Consider the following 19730-nt stretch of genomic DNA (forward strand, 5'->3'; position numbering starts at 1 on the left):
TAAGGTGATGGACCCAGCAAGTCAATGTTCTTATAGGTCCTTTCCATCTCTAATTGCTATGATCCTACATTACTAAAGTATACTTTGTATTTCTGATGACTGATTCTGATTGCCCACAAGAGCAAAGTCTATAGTTAGGTAATTTCTCAGCCTAGTAATGAGTAACAGACACATATTTAGGCTGGTACAAGCTGCAGGTAGCAAGGAGGAAACATCTTTAAAATGTTAAAAGTAATGTTATATAAAGCTGTATCTGCCACTCCTAATTTCCTCTGTGTTCTGTGTGCCTGGAGTAGTAATACTGTCCTTTGTTCATGACATGTTTGGGGTTTTGTTCAGATAATGAGTGTTCTGTAATGGGGGTAAAATGTTCCTTCAGGTAGCTTGCAGCCTTGAGAAACTAAATGACAATTCCTCTTATAGCTCCTACAAGATTGCAGTTCTATCAACCTTATTGAAAAGGCATATAGAATTTAATAGGGATGAAATAATTTGGTTTCTACAAAAATGGAATAGGGTTCTACAGAAATTACTCTAAAAATCTATAGAATTCAGCAGTCAGTGATCTCCCGTCTACAGGGTTTTTTGAACCATCCTATAGAATTTTATAGCAGAAAGATAATTTTCTACTAAATTGTATAGGTCAGTTTAAAAAAAACCTATAAAATATATCGTTATCTACTAATTCTGTAGGATTTTTCTGTTTTGAGAAGTATGCTTTCATTTATGTAGAGATCAAAATATAGAGATTTGAATTCTGGCAGGTACAAACTGTTTTTAAGTTTGTTTGCTTTTTGAATGTGATCTTAAATTATTGTAGTTGCAAGGAACCTAAGGAAAAGAGATTATCTGCGGTGTGTATCATATTTTGTTCATGAGTGCTCAGGAGTAGCCATTAGTAGTTTTTGAAATATATACACAGCCTGAGATCAGTTGTTTATCCTTCAATACACTTCAGTACACAATACAGCCTGATTCTGAGAGGTGCTGTGCACCTGTTACTGTCATTGACTTCAATAGGCCATATTGGTACTCAGTTGCCCTCCATATCAAGCCCACAGATATGTGCTTTTTAGTCTCATGTTATCCCTTCTCTTCATCCCATATTAAATATTTATTTGATATACATAAAATAAAAGGTGTGAGCAAGATTCAAGATTCCATTTATGCCCTAGATGTTGACAATTTGTAGGGCACTCCTGGTGTAACCCTCAGCAGGCCTGCTTTGTTGTCATTTATTTTTTAAATTATTTGTTTTCAAGGTTCCTTCCCCACTCTGAACTCTAGGGTACAGATGTGAGGACCTGCATGAAAAACCCCTAAGCTTATTTTTACCAGCTTAGGTTAAAACTTCCCCAAGGTACAAACTATTTTACCTTTTGCCCTTGGACTTTATTGCTGCCACCACCAAGGGTCTAACAAATATATAACAGGGAAAGAGCCAGCTCGGAAACGTCTTTCCCCCCAAAATCCTCCCCAAACCCTACACCCCCTTTCCTGGGGAAGGCTTGATAAAAATACTCACCAATTTGCATAAGTGAACACAGACGCAAACCCTTGAATCTTAAGAACAATGAGAAAAGCAATCCGGTTCTTAAAAGAAGAATTTTAATTGAAGAAAAAAAAGTAAAAGAATCACCTCTGTAAAATCAGGATGGTAAATACCTTACAGGGTAATCAGATTCAAAATATAGAGAATCCCTCTAGGCAAAAAACTTTTTTAAGTTAAAAGCTTAAAAAACTTTTTTAAGTTAAAAAAGACACAAAAACAGGAATATCCATTCCATTCAGCACAGCTTATTTTATCAGCTATTTAAACAAAACAGAATCTAATGCATATCGAGCTAGATTACTTACTAAGTTCTAAGACTCCATTCCTTTTCTGTTCCCAGCAAAAGCATCACACATACGGAGAGAGCCTTTGTTTCTCCCCCCGTCCAGCTTTGAAAGTATCTTGTCTCCTCATTGGTCTTTTTGGTCAGGTGCCAGTGAGGTTATCCTAGCTTCTTAACCCTTTACAGGTGAAAGGGTTTTTCTTCTGGCCAGGAGGGATTTTAAAGCTGTTTACCCTTCCCTTTATATTTATGACATTTGTATTTTGATAGTACCCAGAATATGGTGGACACTGCCCCCATCCCCAGGCACTTATTAAGTGAGCATATTATAATGTTCACTCTGAAAGTGAAACCTGCAGTCACGGTTGGAAAACAGTTTCCAACACAGCTCTGTTTTTGTTGTTTGTTATTCAGTGAGCACTGTCTGTGTACTTAGCACTATGTAGCATACAGAAAGCCATGCCTGTTGCCCTCTCATGCCCTACTGCCACAGAGAGCTTTCAGGTATGGATAAGGAACAATGTCCTTGTATTTAAGGAGGGGATAGCGTGTAGCATATAGGAAGGAAGCAGTTATATTCCCTCACTTAGCACATTCAGAAAAGATGGCAATTCTCATGTATTTTCACGATACTGGCTTGCTTTGTTTATGTTCCCCAATATTGTTCCAGATTGAAAATGTACATAAGGGCTGCATTCATATATAGACGTTAGATTCCTACCATAGAGACATGTTTTTTTTGTCTATTTAGTGAAAAATTACAGTTGGTGAAAACTATCCTCCCTGTCAGCCCTGAATTCTCTCCCCGCTCCCCTCCTAAAGTTGAAGTCCCAGATGCTGCGCATTCTTTGCCATGTGTGTCAGCCACCTCCTATCCCCTTCCAATGTTCTATTTGTATGAACAGGCTCTCCACCCTTTTCTTGGCCTCAGTGCATCACATCACCCCATTGCACCAGCCTCATCATCCTTGGGATTAGTCAGGTCAGCACTGGAGCTCCCTTCCACAGCAGTAAGGTACCATGTTGGACATTAGGATTTTTCCTAAGTGTACAGTACTGGTATGTATGTATTGTTAGAATGTCAGAGAAACAGCAAGAGTAGCTGTTTGGTGAGGGATTACCAGAGGAAAGGGCTTCACTGAAGCATTATACATAGCACAAAGGAGCTGCCAGCCTTGCTGACTTAACTAGTTGTACCCAGCTCTGCTCCCACCCCTGGCTGGTGCTGTAAATTACTGGGTAGCTTTAGAGCTTTGTTCCCACCTTCCTTTGTAATGCAAAGGCCAAGTTCAAAGTCAAGCTCAAGTTGTTCCTCCCCCTCCTTTTCTGAACCTCTGTCTGCTCCTTATCCCCTGTATCTTGCTTCCTTCTCCCTTTCTGTGATTTTTGTTGTGGGCTCATACCCAAAAGTGGAGCACATAGCAGACTGAGCAGTATAGAGAGGTCACCTAAAGAAAGTGTTACAATTAGTTAAACACATTCTCAGTGTGCTCCCCAAATAGGCAGCTGCCTGTGGGTTACATCCCCATGTGGAATCCTCTGTGTCACCAGATCAGATCAGACACTGCCTGACCATATTCAAACCCAAATGCAACATCTCCTTCTTGGATAAGTGGCCCACCCTGGAAGTGACATCTCTCCAAGACTCACTCACAGTTGGACAAATGGGAGGGGGAGTGGGAAAGTAGATAAGGTAAGACAAGATGTAGAAACAGTCAAACAAAAATCTATACAGCATAATGAGAGCAAGGAAGAGATTGTGCAAATACTTCCCTTTAGGGTATGCATTTTTTAATTGTTTCATGGAGCTTAGATATTATGATGACAGGTGTTTTAGAAATGCCATAGATTAGATAGAGGTTCAGAGCTGCCCAGAATTTTGAGATAGTGCATGAGACAGCTGTGTAATGTTTAGGATATTGACATTTATTTCCTTCTTGTACAAAAGGAGAAGCAACATTCCAAAAGTGGATCAAAATCTGAATCTATTTCTAGATTAAAAAATTAACCAATCAGTCAATCAAAACCTTAACAACATCAGCTGAGAAGTTAACTAAAAAGTTATGGTCAAATAAACTCTTTATAAAAAGAAAAGGAGTACTTGTGGTACCTTAGAGACTAACAAATTTATTTGAGCATAAGCTTTCGTGAGCTACAGCTCAGAAGTGAATATTTTTGCGAATACAGACTAACATGGCTACTACTCTGAAACCTAAGCTCTTTATAGTTTCTCTTCATTGCTAATTCCATTTGATATGGTATTGAAGTTTTAAAAACTTATAAACATCTTAAAATTTCCTGCTAAAGCTGTTTCTAACACTCCAGCAGATTTTCTGGTAAGCCACCCATGATTCACCTTGGCTAGCATCCATATGCTTAAGTCCTACCGATGACCATGATTGATACCCATGTCTGGCAACAGAAGCTGTTCCTTTTGTAGTTGGCTCGCTGCTAGATGTCACCAGGGAAGTGTGAATTGCACTGAGGTCCCTGTCGCTCCCCAGGTGGGACCTGAGGGGGCATGAAAAAGATCAACTCTTGCACGCTTCATTGGCTCCACAGCAGCAATGCAGACATGTTGGAACCATCATTGTACACCTGGAAGGGGATGATTTGGTGGATGCTACTAAGGTCAGCCTCCCCACTGAATGTAATGCAGGACTGAACTGAGTGTAGTAAACTATTTCCAGGAACTGTGCTGGCTTTGTTAGACTAGTTCCTCCTCAGTACATGGCTGAGGGCTCACAATAATACTGCAGTGGGGCAGTCATAAAAAATGGGAAACAGGGAGATGTGGTGCTTTATGGCACAGGCTAGGGGGCAGTACTGGGCATATTGTCCAATTGTTCAATCCTGTTCTGTCTTTGTCTGATAGCAGCTTTTAAATTTGGACCTTCAGGCTGGTTTATTCCCTGGGGTGGGTAGCCATTGCTGATCGAGGGAGATTGTGAGTTGGCTTTCTAGCTGTGCATGCACTACCTAAAGGGCTTGAGGAAGTAACTTCTTCAGTATAATATCTCCTTGTTTCCAACAGTTAGTGCTGCAGCTGAATGATAGCTTAATGTTGCAAATGATGGTCCTTTCTGGGAGCTCAGCTGACCACCACCAAAAGGTGGGTGACGTTTTTGGTATATTATACTTGGATGGGAGGAAGGGGCTTCAGTAGGTGGCAGGATATGGGGCACACAGTGAAGGAGAGTGATGCCTCAGCACCATTCGACTATATCCAGCAATGAATTCATGGTGCCTCAGCATATTACTGATCAGATCAGCAAAGACAATGTGCCTGGTAATATTCTTGTAGAAAACAAACATACATTTCAGGTTGTTTTCTTTTTTTTCCCTTCATTTATTTTTCCTAAATCTATTCTCAGCCATGTCTCTGCTTCTCTGGCTTCCTGCCCCATATATGAGGTGAAATTCTCTGAAATATCCCTAGCAAAATGTCCCTGAATCCGTTGCTTAGCACGGTCATTTGGACCACTGTAATTTTCATTAGTCTCCTAAATGATGACAGAGATCACCGACTGGTGTAGGTTAGACTGATATTTAGATAATGTGGTCGTTTTTTGGAAAGGTTTTAGATTACTTTGGTATTTTACTCATTTACCAGTATTTACTACAGGACTAAAAAAAGGACTATCTCACCGTCAGAAACAAAACAAGACAGTAGTTTGGGTTTTGTTCATGAACTTGCTATTCTTGTCTTCTGAACCACTTTGTCAGATGAGGCAATGGCATCTGGCAGCAAGGTTAATCTTTTCCTGATATTGACACAGCGTGAATGAAAACTTGCTGGAATGTAGCACGGGGTTAATATTCAGCTATTTAGGATCTGATCCAGAGCCCACTGAAGTATGTAGGCATCTTTCCGTTGACTAAAATGGACTTTGGATAAGGCTCTTAATGAACAGACTTTATTAGTTTTTAAGGTTGAGATTTTCAAAGCCACCTAAAAGATTTGGATATTCAATTCCCATTTTTATAAAAAAGCTTGTTTTATATTAATGAATTTTTGGGGCCCTCTTCTTAAGACTGAAAAGGCCTTAGAAGGTGCAGCAAGTATGGTTATGTAATCCTTTAATCTATTTAAATGAGACAGTGCTAAAGGTAATGAATGTAGACCCTCAGCCACTGATGTCAGTGGAGTTACATTATTTGGATTAGTTTGGCCCAATTATTCTGATACCTTTTAAAAATGAGTTTGGCTTTATGTTTTTTATGAAAATAGATGTTTTATTGTTATGTGGCATCTGGAGCTGAGTCATAGGGCCTGAATCCTTTACATAATGGGTAAATCACATACTTCCAAAATTCTTCCATGCAATTTTCTGTTCACACCCGATTCTTTCAAGCTTGTGCTTGCTGTTTATGATGGTCTATCTGTGACTCATACTGATTGTATAGCCATTGTTCATCTTCTAGATCTGTTTGCTGAAAGAAAAGCAGTTCAATTTTTGAAGAGATTTAACAGGACATGTCTTGTCTTGTATAAACGTAGAATTGTTCAAAGTGCACGTCAATATAAGTAACAAGAGTTAGGTTAAAGAAGTTAGTGGACATTATACCTGCCTGAAGAATACAGAATTGGGCTCTACTTGAATTAGGGCCATGTTGCCCTCTCCTACGTACAATGGTACACAAGAATGGGAGAGACTGCAAGAGTTTTCCCAAAATCATCATGTTCCTCTCCACCCAAAAGCCTGCAGACCTTCCAGGCTCTCAAGAAATCTGCCAGAAGCACAAAGCTGTCCACGAAGAGACTCTCTGTCCCCCAGATGCTTGCTAATATGCAATACAGCTGCACTGCCAGTTATGACTACCAGCAGCTGCCACTGGAAACCCTCCGTAAAGAGTTTTGCTTAGCAGGGGGCGTTCCCTAAGCGAAAGTTAATGTGGCCTCAGGTTGCAGAATTTTAGGTTACACACCATGGGCAGGTAGGGTGGCTTGTGGTGGGGTAAGATGATGTACATCTCCTCCAGTCTGACCTCTGCCCCTTCCCCTCTCCCCCCTCCTGCCTCAACCCCAGACACACCAATCTCCTCTCCTGCTTGGAGCAAAATAGGAAAGTGCTGTCAAAGTGGTTCAGGGACCGAGGGCCATGATCTAGCCCCTGACTGTTTAGCTTTCTTTTAGCTATTTCTAATATATGTGAGCACTGGAGACCTCGTAACTGTTCCTCTTTTTATTTTTTAATTTTTTGAATTAAGAGTTTAACCACATTTAATTTGCTTTAAGTATGGAACTTTCATATCTATTTCTCAATTACATTTATTGGCAAATGGGAATTGCATGCATAATTGCTCCAGTATGGAATCAGCTATGTTTAAACTGCATTATATTTTATTATTTTAGTATTATTAATAACGATATGAAGCTGTGCTTCAGTTCTCAATTTCTTTTTTGTTATTGAAATTGCCAAAAAACTGAGGTGGCCATAATCATGAATAACCCCAAAATATACTCACCATACCTCAGCTTCCCAAATTTAGCCATTGGTGAACAGATTAGAGAAGTAACAAGACTTTTTCAAGATTAAAAGGCAGCGTGAGAATCAGTCTTATGTATCTGGTAAAAAAATATCTCCCCTCTCTTCCCATCCCTTTATGAAGAACTTTACTCAATAACTTGAGGAATGCTGTAAAATTAGTGTATTGGCTCACCCAACTATGTACTTCTACTACACAGCCTCCTTGAGAAATACCATTCAGTGTATATAGTTCATGGAATCTTCTAAGAAGAAGTCAAGTTTATATTTAACAATCTTATCTAACAGTTGAAGTAAAGTGAAAACTACACTGATATGCTAAGTAAAGTACACACGAAAGGTTTGGAAAGCTGACAAGAAATAATTGTGGCAAATTCTTTCTCCCAGGATCTCCACTCAGCATACGTAGCGGTCTTAGGAAAGAAGAGTACACATGGACCATGTTAAGATTCCTGTGTCTTGTATGGTAGCTCCCTTGTTTGCTGGATATGAATGCACATTCCTTTCATTAGAGTGCAGCACTGAAAAGCATTTTTAAAGCATTCTCAAGGTCGTGAAATTAACATTAGAAGGGATCTTTTGGAAGAAGTTTTGGAGAAATCTTTATCTGGGGCCCTAAATTATACATAGTTCTATTAAATTTGCTATACATGAATGTTCATGTCTATATGGTAAACAGGGACTGGAAGTGGAATTTCATTTAGTGACTTGGGGACCACTTTGCCCTGTAAAGCTAGAAAACCTGTGTTAGGGTCAGGAAACTATCATCTCACATGTGAGATTTCCTGCAATTCATTCTGCAAGTGGGGTGGGCAAAATGATAAGGGTCTCCATGTAGCAGGCAGTGGGCATGACTCTCCTAACCTTGGAAGGCACAAAGATCTGCCAGAATGTCCTACAGCTCTCAGGGCACCTGCATAACTCAGGGACATCAGAAAATACTCTCCATTCCCTCCCATGGGAACATGGCTATTGCAGAGTCTTACTGCCATGGACTGCTGGCCAGTCTCCCTAAACTGCTGCCCTGAGGTAGGGGGAGGAGGGGTTACAATGTGTGGAAGAAAAGCTGCAAAAGATAATGCTAACAGGGTGAACTTTGTTATGTTAAATGGTTACAGTTTATCAAAATAGGACAGGGAGTTCACCAATACTGGTCCTGGGTACTGATAGCATGGGATGAAGTGACACTGCATCATATTGGCTGATGGGGCAAGCTCAGGGAAGTGAATGGGAACAAGATAATAAATGTATCTGAAAAGAGAGTTTCCCTGAACTGACCCATTGCAATTGTAACCAACAATCAGCAGGTGCATAAGATCTAGAAGTTTGTAGGCAATGTGCTTGTATTCTCAAATCCCTCCCCACTATACATCCCTTTATAGAGTGCTAGGAAAGAAGAGGGAAATTACAGGGCCATTCAGTTGCCCTTGGATTCTGGCTAGCAGAGGAAAGATGGTGATAAGAACATATTGGGTCAGACAAAATCATACATTGAGTCCAATATCCTGTCTTCTGACAGTGGCCGACGCCAGATGCTTCAGAGGGAGTGAACAGAACAGAGCAATGTATTGAGTGATCCATCCTCTGTCGTCCACTCTCAGCTTTTGGCAATCAGAGGCTGGGGTTGTGTCCCTGACCATCTTGACTAATAGCCATTGATGGACCTATTCTGCATGAATTTATCTAACTCTTTTTTTGAACCCAGTTATACCTTTGGCCTTCACAACATCCCCCTGGTAATAGTTCTACAAGTTTACTGTGCACTTCGTGAAGTACCTCCTTATGGCTGTTTTAAACCTGCTGCCTATTAATTCATTGTGTGACCCCTGTTTCATGTGTATGTAATGGGGTAAATATACTTCTTTATTCACTTGCTCCACACCATTCATAATTTATTGACCTCTATTATATTCCCCCTTAGTCAGCTCTTTTTCAAGCTGAAAAGTCCCAGTCTTTTTTAATCTCTCCTCATATGGAAACGCTCATGGAAAATTTCTCTTATAAGATGTCAGTGCTGCTCCATCCACTGGTGTGAAGCCCAATGAACTTCCAAGACAGGCCCCAGCTCCTGAGTCTGAATAGCACATAAAATGGATCTCTGGCTGCCAAAGCAAATTTGCAGTTTTTATTCAATTGCATTTTCTTGAAAATTTATTTTTCACTATTCATCCAACTCTAGTTCTATACTACTTTGTCACTGGACTTTCAGCAGACTCCCTCTTTGATAGTTACTTATTCTGTTTTATTTCATTTAAAAACACTTCTGTGGTATCTTTCAAACTGATTCACTTCTGATTGTAATGCTCTGTGTAGCGATTAGAATTTTTTAATACAAATTCTTAAAAATCCTTAATGGGAATTTTACTGCCAATTGATAAGTCCCTGATTCAACAAAAATCCATCACACTAGTCACATGCTTCAAGTTAGGCAGGTGCTTAAGCACCTAACTGAAATGGATCTTAAACCTTTTGTGTAGGCATTACTGCTAAACTTGCCTATCTGAGAGACCATCTCTTTCCCGGTGTCCTACTGCCATAGCTCCAGTAGGAAGAGGAGTTCAAGCTGGATCACCCTCATTATAAAAGAAGAGCAGGGTATTCTCAGTGAGGGCCCCAGGACTCTGAAACTTGCTCCCCTCTTTGGTCTGAAATAGCCTGTACTCAATAACATGGGCATGCTGCAAATGCCATTTGTTGGATAGGGTTTTGGGGAAGGAGTAGGTCTTTGTTTACAACAGGGGCTCAGAGTCTTTTCTGGAGCTTTTCCATTTTGGTTTGTTGGCTTGCTGAGGTTAATGATTATCTCCATTTGTATATTAGACTTACACTAACCGCGCAATAGCATAAATATTAACTATTTTCAGGGTATGTAGAGCTTTTATATGGGCTTTTTTCTAATGTTAAAGCTAAAGAAAATTAATGTATAAGCAAAACAGATGTTAAAAACAAAATAGCGAAAACTATTATTAAAAATGATGTATTGCGCTATAGATGAAAAGGCCAAATTCTAATACTCTGCTCTGCAAACGGTCACACTGAAGTCATTGGGACTGTTTGTGAAGGAGGTGCTGTTCAGCATGAGTGAGAGTATAAGAACATGACCTACATTACTTTACAAATGGACAGACACATTCCTAATGCTAAAGAATTTACAATGGAAGAAAATAATAAGAAAAATAACTTGTTCTTAAAGATGACCGAAATATAAAGGAAAATATCCAGTGTACTGCAGAATTTTTTTTAACCTTTTGTTTGATTAATAGACAAGGTGGGTGAGGTAATATCTTTTATTGGACCAACTTCTGTTGGTGAGAGAGACAAGCTTTAGTGCTTACACAGAGCTCTTCTTTAGACCTGGGAAAGGTACTCAGAGTGTCACAGCTAAATACAAGGTGGAACAGATTGATTAGCATAAGGAGTTAACATGTTGCAAGTGACCATTCAAGGTGAAGTGGGCAGCTGACACCTCTGCAGTCACAAAAGAAAGGTGGGTTAGTGGGTTCTAGGAATTTGTAATGAGACATAAATCTAGTGTCTTTATTGAGTTCATGATTTTTAGTGTATAACAAAATTATGAATTTACACTCCCAGGGCTGTCTTTTGAAGGTGTTGTGCAGGTTTCCTTTGAAGATGAGGACTGAGAGGTCAGATATGGTGTGATTGTTTTGTGAAAAGTATTTGTCCACAAGTGATATGGTGTTTTTGTCTTTTATTTTTCTGTGAGAGTTCATGCAAGAGTGTAGTGATTGTCTCATTTCACCCACACAATTGTTACTGGGCCATTTATTGCACTAGATGAGGTATATCACCTGTGATCGGTATGTGTAGAACCCATGTGTTGTGATCGATCATCGTAATCGTGGAGATATGTCTGCAGGTTTTATGTCTCTTTTTATGGCAGGGTCTAGTGCCCCTTTGAGTTCGTGGGTCCTGGTGCGTGCGGAGCTTGCTTGATTATTAACATACATGAATGTTGCATACAAGGATTAAAAATATCTTATTCATAACATGTAATTTGTTACCGTTAAAGGACGTATTTGTGTTTGGTCAAGCTCTTATCATTACCTGGTTATTTTGTTCAAATTCCAAAAGTTGTAATCATATATTATAAAAACTATTTGATCCTGATTTAAGATTCTGTTTATATTACTGAGTGTTTTCCAGTTCCCTGGATTTGACAGGTTAGAGTACACATTCAACAGTGTTATTTACACATTGCTTCCAGTGCAAAAAAGACTCTGGATAAAAAGTGTTTTCTTCCTCAGTTTGGGTGTGATTTAATAGAAATAACCATATTAATTTCTGGTCAGAATCTTAAATCACCTAAATTTATCTTTATTTTCAGTCATCTAAAAAGCCTATTGGTACAGTTTAGAAGTTATTTTAAAACTGAATTGCGAGCATGCATCTTGTTCTTATTTTATGTTTTGATGGCATGAATAATTAAATAAAACCATAAATATTCTAAGCACCACAGGGAGCTTTAATATCTGAGGACAAGTCTGAAATGCATTGCTACTGTCATCAATGATGTGCTATATGTGTGGCTGGAAGAGGAATTTTCAATTCAGCTGTAACGAGTGCAATAATCTAGTTAGCTACAGCTTACAGCTGTCCTTCAGACACAACATTTGTGTACTGTATCTGGAGACCTAAATTTGGCACACAGATGTGGTTAGAAGAATGCTACAGAATATCTTGAGTCAAGGCAGCACTGAGAACCTTTAGTATAATAAGGGTCCCTGGAACTGTCTGGAATTTCAAGGTCAGTGTATTTAAGTGGCAGTGTAAGTAAGTAACAGTCATTGCAGCCATTCTATATTCTGCAAATATGAATCCCTCCAGGGCCTTTTTAATTTCAAGGAGTCCTGTCTTTTACAAGTTTCATAGTCAAAGAATCCCTCATGGGCAAAGGCATTATTTCCTTTCTGTGTAGTTGTTACACAGCTGAGCGCAGCAACTGGGGCACAGAGCCTGTATTATAGCGACAGCTATGTTTATGGTTGAATTCCAGCTTCCATTCTAAATTCCCCCTTTTTAACTGCTCCTAACTTTCTCACACACATCTCTTTATGGCTGAAATTATCAATGCTCTCTGCCCAGATATTTTTTTGGAAAGTTTCAGAAAAATACCTCTCGCCATTTTTGAGTCCTTCATGCCGGGGGAAGAGGGGAAGTCAATGAGGCATTTGGCTCTAGAGCAGTGGAGAGTCAGGTAACTGGAGGAGATAGGACAAGGGTGTAGTGAAGGCAAAGAGTATGGCAGGGGTTGAGATGTGCATAAAATGAGACACAAGGGTGATGCAGGAACGGATATCCCGAGTTCCTACGATTCACACTGTAGTGACATCTGTTACCTGACCATTGTGTGTGTCTTGCCAGGTGTGCAGGCTGGAGCTGCACTCTCTCTCCTGCTCCAGTTGTGCTGGAAGTCCTTAAGCAGGAAGGCTGCCTGCCTATCCCGCCCCTTCTCTCTCCCTTGTGCCTGAGGATGAGACCTGGAGACATTTGGCTCATGCTGCCTTGCAGTGTTTGAGAAAACGGAGGCAAATGGCACATTAAAGAGAAATGTGTGGCACTTGGGAGGCCTGTGATTATAATTTGTATTGTAGTAGAGCAGAGACCAGTGCCCCATGACAGGTACTGTACAAACACAGAATAGGCAGTCCCCACCCCCAAAGAATTTAGTCTGGCACTTAATATTCTTTAGTGAGGCCTTGCAACATCCTTATTGGGTAGGCAAAATAAAATGTGGAGAGGATAAGTGACTTGTCCAAGATCACAAAGCAAGGCAGTGGTATTGGGGTCAGTGTTCAGAGGGGTTCTGATGCTCCTAGTTGGGGGTTAATCCTTCTTCCCTCCTCCTCCTCCCAGGTGCACATGGTACTTAGCTCTCAGGGTTGGGAAGCACCAAATCAAGAGGTTGTGACATCGTCCTTTGGAAATGCCACGTCTCCTGCATTGGAACTGAATGATATGCAGCCTTGGGAAAGGGAGGAGAGGAGGCTAAGGAGGTCCTCGGCGACTGGGTGATGGGTGGGAGGAGCTACCTCCTTAGCCACCCATCACCCAGTCCCAGAGCACCTCCTTAGCCTCCTCTCCTCCCTTTTGCCAGATTGCACATCATTCAGTTCCACAGGCAGCAGCAGTGGGGGAGAGGGACTGGGAGCAAGTTGCTATGTTACTTATTTGTCCAGTGTTCCTCAATGTCCCATTCTTGAGCAGTACTCAGCATGTGTATTAAGTGAAATTCTGGTAAATAGAAGACCTGGCTCTATTATTTTGCTACATTAAACTAGGTTTTTGCATAGAATAAATTTAACCAATAGTGCAAAGGAGGACAAAAAGCACAGAGGCAGAAGCCTGGATTTTTTGGTAGACTTACTCAACTGAAATACATCTGACTTCACATTTTCTCTTTTGCATGCTCAATTATCTCTTCAGATTACTGTTTGATCCTCAGGCAGCAGTATTGTAAACCGTATCACCTATTCCAAAATATAATCCTGATCTTCATCATTTAGGGATTGTCAAATTTTATTCTAATCTTTTGTAGTGAGATGGTTCAATGTCTAATTGTGTGTTTCTAAATGCTAGTCAGGTGCATGGGGTATTATTGCAGATTCTCACATGTGTGACATCAGACTCCTCTTACCATCAGTGAAAGTTGGATCCAGAACCTTTGAGACGCTGACTTGGTGCTGATGATGCTTTAGCAGAGAGTACATTTGATTGTTTTATTTATTTGAAAATGTATTTGCAGAGAAAATCCTATTTTAAGGACAGAATTTTTTTGAATCACCTTTTACAGAGCTCAGATAAATGTTCCAGCATAAATCACTGAGGCGGGAAGTTTATGAATCTTCATGTGAAATGTAATTAAATATAATGAATTCATCAAGAAGAGCCTAAGCCTGAGGCTTTCTCTCTGCCTTTAATAAAAGATAAGGAAGTAGGTCATTGACTACTTTTATCTACCTCATTCATTTCCTTAAAAATTACTTTCTCTTACAGTACCACGACAGCCTGGAGTGAGCAATAATCTATTTGAAATATTTGAAATTGAAAGAGGGATTAGTGCGGATGAGGATGAAGCGAACGATGATCCAGGTACTTATCAAGTTTTCTATTCAGGATAGAGTTTTGCAGGATACCTGCATATCAGCTGTTTTTATACCATCTGTGTTTTAACTTTGTCCCGTCAACTAATTGGTCTCATTCTTTTTACAAACATGGATTTTATTAACACAGGTTTGTGCTCTAAATAGTATCTTAAGTGATACTGTTATTTGCCTAGTACTTGTTAATATTGCTGGAGCTTCTTTTTGCATGGCTCAATATATTGCACTTTATTTTTTGTAAGGCTTGTAAATTCTATCCAGTCAAAAAGTGGGTCAGTCGTCCACCAGCCCTAAGGATCAAGAACTGTTATGATGTGTCTTTCTGGTCTGTTTTTTGCAGGTATCCTGGTGCACAGCTGTAACTTTGATAGTGGTCTGTGTGGATGGATCAAAGATAAAGATGATGATTTGCACTGGGAACCATTTAGAGATCCATCAGGTAGAATAACTTTGTCTAGTCACACCTGTTTTAGTTTAAGAACCCAAGCTTGCTCCCTTTGAAGTTGGTGACAGAGCTCCCATTACATTTAATCTGAGCAGAAGGAAATTCTCAAAACTTTGCTAATTTACAGTAGTTTAAGAAATGGCCTACAACTCAATGGTTTTAGGACCTGCTCCTGCTCACATTAAATGTAGGGGGGGGAGGCTGCTACCAAAATTTAATGGAACTACACCAACATATTTCAACTGGGGAGCTGGCTCTTTGTTAGCCTGTATCCTTTAAATAGGAATGTTTATGAAGGAACAGTAAAGTGTTTTCCCTATTCAATTAAGGAGGAAAGAATAGAACTTAGAATGTGGCCCAATTTATTTTATCCTATTTGAAGTAAAATTTATAGTTCGAAGGTATGAGGAGATATTTTTAAAATTGCCATTCCACCATAATTATTTGTATGGTAATACTAAAATTGTGGGCAAAGCTGGAAATAATTTTGGCTCTACTGTACAAAGCTCTGTTTCTACCTTAACATTCTCAAGTCAGAGCAAAGTTTACAGAAATCCAGTATAAAATATTACAAAAGTATGTACACAAGAAAACTGTTTTAGTAAAAAGGGAAGGAGGGTAGATTTTTACTATATATGATTTTTCAAAATCTGCAGCGTACATCTTGGGTAGCAAAAAGGGACCTTGGAATATTGAGCTGAATGGAACAAAAAAGGGCACTAATGAACCATGTCACAAATCACAGGCTCTTTCTGGATCCCAATTGGTATTCACTCAGGGCAGTGAACCACGGCATACTGACACACCTCAGAAAATCTGCTCTCTTTACAAAAAGAATACAGTGAGTTTAGACAAAAAAACAAGGCTGGAAGCTAGTCAATTTTTGCCACCAAATCTGTCTCCACATAGTATTGAGAGCTATACGGTGAAATTCTGTTTTAAACATACAGTCCTGAACATGCCTTCCCCTTCAGCCCTCTCACCAAAGGGATGGAGATTAAACACACTCCTTTAGCTCTCCATTAGACCCTATGGGATTACATCATAGACAGAATGCCTTGTGATTGGATTGTAGACACTGAAAAGAAATGCATTCCCCAGTTGTAAAATACTATGAGTTAAATCATAGCCTCAGTGTGGGTGGGAGGGTGCAGGAAGTCCTTTCCTCCAGCACTACAATAGAGGCATCCTCATCTGATGGAGTCAGGCCAGGGCCATCATCCTTGAAGGGTGGCTGCACTGGGGGCAGTACTGATTAAAACTGTTCAACAGGTGTAGCAAGGAGCATGATCTCCACACTTCCCCTCCAGGCTTGTATGGGTATTATGCCTTCCAGACACTTTATATGGTGCCCCTAAGCACTACTCCTTTCTCATGTGGCTCCGAAAAGACATAATTTAGCATGACATACAGATAAGGTTTAAGATGCTTGTGTCCTCGAACAAAGTGTGGCCTACAATGAGTTTTTGATTATAAAGTGCATGAATTTTGTTTACTCAAGGGTTGTTTTGAAAAGCATCAGTTTAAAAAATATCACTTGGCTAGCTGGCTAGAACTCTTATATATATATATATATTTTTTTTTACCAGTTACATTCTATGTTCCCCAGCTTCATACACATACACTGCTGCTACTTATAAACTGTTAAAACCAACCAAACAAAACCCCAGTTATTTCACAGATTTATTCTTGCAACTGGCCAATTGTTTGTTGGCTTTCAAAAGCCCTGATATTTAGTTGTTTTTTTAAAGTGGTTTGTCAAAAGCTGCATTTTAAAGGTGCTATGCTATTTCTTCAGGTTTACCTTGTATGTAGAAAACAGGTGAAGGTCTACACACACACACTCTATGAAGTTAATTATCATAGAATGTCAGGAGGTCATCTAGTCTAACCCCCTGCTCAAAGCAGGACCAATCCCCAACTAAATCATCCCAGCCAGGGCTTTGTCAAGCCTGACCTTAAAAATATCTAAGGAAGGAGATTCCACCACCTTCCTAGTGAAAAAGTTTTTCCTAATATCCAACCTAAACCTACCCCACTGCAACTTGAGACCATTACTCCTCGTTCTGTCATCTGCTACCACAGTCTAGATCCATCCTCTTTAGAACCCCCTTTCAGGTAGTTGAAAGTAACTATCAAATCCCCCCCCAGCATTCTTCTCTTCTGCAGACTAAACAATCCCAGTTCCCTCAGCCTTTCCTCATAAGTCATGTGTTCCAGTCCCCTAATCATTTCTGTTGCCCTCTGCTGGACGCTTTCCAATTTTTTCACATCCTTCTTGTAGTGTCCCCTTGGGGCACTCTGCTTGATACCGGCTGCCAACTAGACATGGAGCCATTGATCACTACCCATTGAGCCCGACAATCTAGCCAACTTTCTATCCATCTTATAGTCCATTCATCCAGCCCATACTACTTTAACTTGCTGGCAAGAATACTGTGAGAGACCGTGTCAAAAGCTTTGCTAAAGTCAAGGAATAACACGTCTACTGCTTTCCCCTCATCCACAGAGCCAGTTATCTCGTCATCATTAAATGTTTTCCTACTGATTTAGATAAATCTGTGCAACTCTCTAGAGTGGATGCAGTTCTACTGGTTTAAAGTGTTTGTACTAATATAATAAGCACCTTTATCCTGGTATAACTGTGTCCATGCTAGACAGTCATACTGAACTAACAGAAATTTTTCTACCAATTTTATTGTACAGTTCCAAAAACGATATGTAGACAAAGCATAGCATTTTTTTAAGTAGATTGTACTGCATGACTGTTCCTGTCTGAATAGCCAATTCAGCAATGCATTTAAGCATGTGATTTGTCTCATAGAAGTCAATGGAATTCAGGCAGATGCTTAACTTTAAACATATGCTTAAATGCTTTGCTGAAGATTATAGACTTTTTTTTCTTGTAATTCAATTGTTTGCTTTGTTTTGGCACATCGTTAAAATCACATTCATATTTTCTTGCAAAGAAATGATTTTTAAAGAAAATCATTATAGCTTTGCTTAGAACAAACATTTATGCAACATTAATGATCAAACTCAACAAGAAACATTCAAGTCTAGTTTGACTAAAACTGCGACTAAACTTCATAGTAAAAGGTTGAACTATTATAATTAAGTAAATTCTGTATATCTCTACAATATGGAAAAAATAGTAAATCAGAAATGTTCCATGAAATGTGAGCTGTTGAAGTCTGAGAGCCTGAAAATGCTAAGACCTTTAAAGTGAATTTTGACATTCTGCTGTGATATCAAAGCTGTTTGTTTTATGGTTAGAACATGGAGTTCTCAGTTGGATATTATTGTTTTGTAATTTTTTTCTAGTAATTTCAGATTTGTAAAAAAATTGTGTTCCCTCCCCCTATCCTAGGGTCCCATTCCAACTTTGAAACCCTGCTCTAGCTTTAATCAGTTCAAATTTTTTAAAAAAATCCTCTTGGTATGGTTATGGGATTTTTAGAAGAGCTAAAATCTCATTTATCACAGTTTAGCAGTCTACATAAAAAGGAGCACTAGAAGAATTTGTTGGGATTACATGTTTGATTTTGGCTTTTACAAATGTCCTGCCATGAGGTCTTCTAGTTTTCATTTATTGCATTATATTTATGTGCAGGTATCTCTCACTAAAGGAATGGGGATATTAATGGGTTTTTGAATGACGTTTGTGACGGGTTGGGTCACAGAAACCACCTTCGGACTGCCACTTTATGTGCGGAGACTACCTCAACGCCTGTTTTCCCTGGCAGCTTGGGACTTCAGTGCCCTGCCTGGTTGTGGCAGACATGCTAGCCTGCTACAAACACAGACCCAGGTCTGAACCACATCCTCCAAAAGCTGAAGCTTAACTGAAAACAGTTTAAGAAGTGCTCCTGTCTCCAACACCCAGATACCCAGTTCCCAATGGAATCCAAACCCCAAATAAATCAATTTTACTCTATATAAAGCTTATACAGGGTAAACTCATAAATTGTTCACCCTTTATGACACTGACAGATATATGCACAGCTGTTTGCTCCCCCAAAAATTAATTACTTGCTCTGGGTTAATTAATAAGCAAAACGTGATTTTATTAAATATAAAAAGTAGGATTTAAGTGGTTCCAAGTAATAAAAGACAGAACAAAGTAAATCAAAAACCCACAAGTCTAAGCCTAATATAGTAGGAAACTAAATGCAGGTAAATCTCACCCTCAGAGATGTTCCAATAAGCTTCTTTTACAGGCTAGACTGAAGACAAAATGGAGGGATTTCCAGGGGCTTATATAGTCTCGCTCTCATGAGTGGAAACCCCTCTCTCCCCCTGTGTAGAATCACAGCTACAAGATGGAGTTTTGGAGTCACATGGGCAAATCACATGTCCATGCACGACTCAGATCTCTACAGGCCGACGCCATTGCCCACATTAGTCTGAACGTTCCCAGGAAAGTTCAGATGTGGATTGGTGTCTATCAAGGTCCATTGTTAGCTAAGTACTCCCAATTACTTGAATAACACCTTCACACTATGTTGATCAAGTGCTGCCTTAGGTGCTTCCTACAGCAAACACTTTAAATACAAGCATAGAGACAACGCTCATAACTTCAGCTATAAAAATGATACATGCATACAAATAGGATGAATACATTCAGTAGAACATAACCTTTGCAAAGATGTGTTACATGGCATATCTAGCAAAAAACATATTCCAGTTATGCCATATTTACACTCAAACATATTTCTATAAAGCATTATGGGGTGCAACGTCACAACGTTCACATGAACAGTATCATTCTAACAGAAGACTCACCGGAGAGTGCAATGAGACTTAGGCTACTCAATGCCTAAGTCATCTCTGAAAATGG

At 39.6% G+C, this 19730-nt stretch overlaps 2 protein-coding genes across 22 annotated transcripts in view; one reads left to right on the forward strand and one right to left on the reverse strand.

Annotated features, from left to right (window-relative positions):
• Positions 1-19730, forward strand: part of NPNT (nephronectin) — a 91566-nt gene that overhangs the window by 66404 nt on the left and 5432 nt on the right. For all 5 annotated transcript variants that reach the window (XM_073340840.2, XM_073340841.2, XM_073340842.2 and 2 more), the window contains 2 exons: positions 14339-14434; positions 14786-14884. In XM_073340840.2, the coding sequence (XP_073196941.1) occupies positions 14339-14434; positions 14786-14884 (195 nt within the window). The remainder of the gene's footprint in view (positions 1-14338; positions 14435-14785; positions 14885-19730) is intronic.
• TBCK (TBC1 domain containing kinase) overlaps positions 1-19730 on the reverse strand; it is a 280573-nt gene that overhangs the window by 19901 nt on the left and 240942 nt on the right. The window contains exon 38 of one of the 17 annotated variants that reach the window (XR_012158509.2): positions 6074-6269. The exons of the other annotated variants lie outside the window; for them this stretch is intronic. The gene's annotated coding sequence lies outside the window, so the exon portion shown is untranslated. Of the gene's footprint in view, positions 1-6073; positions 6270-19730 lie in introns of those variants that run through there. 17 annotated transcript variants of the gene reach the window in all.

The sequence above is a fragment of the Lepidochelys kempii genome, chromosome 4 (assembly GCF_965140285.1).
Source record: "Lepidochelys kempii isolate rLepKem1 chromosome 4, rLepKem1.hap1, whole genome shotgun sequence".
In the NCBI taxonomy this organism is placed as follows: Eukaryota; Metazoa; Chordata; order Testudines; family Cheloniidae; genus Lepidochelys; species Lepidochelys kempii.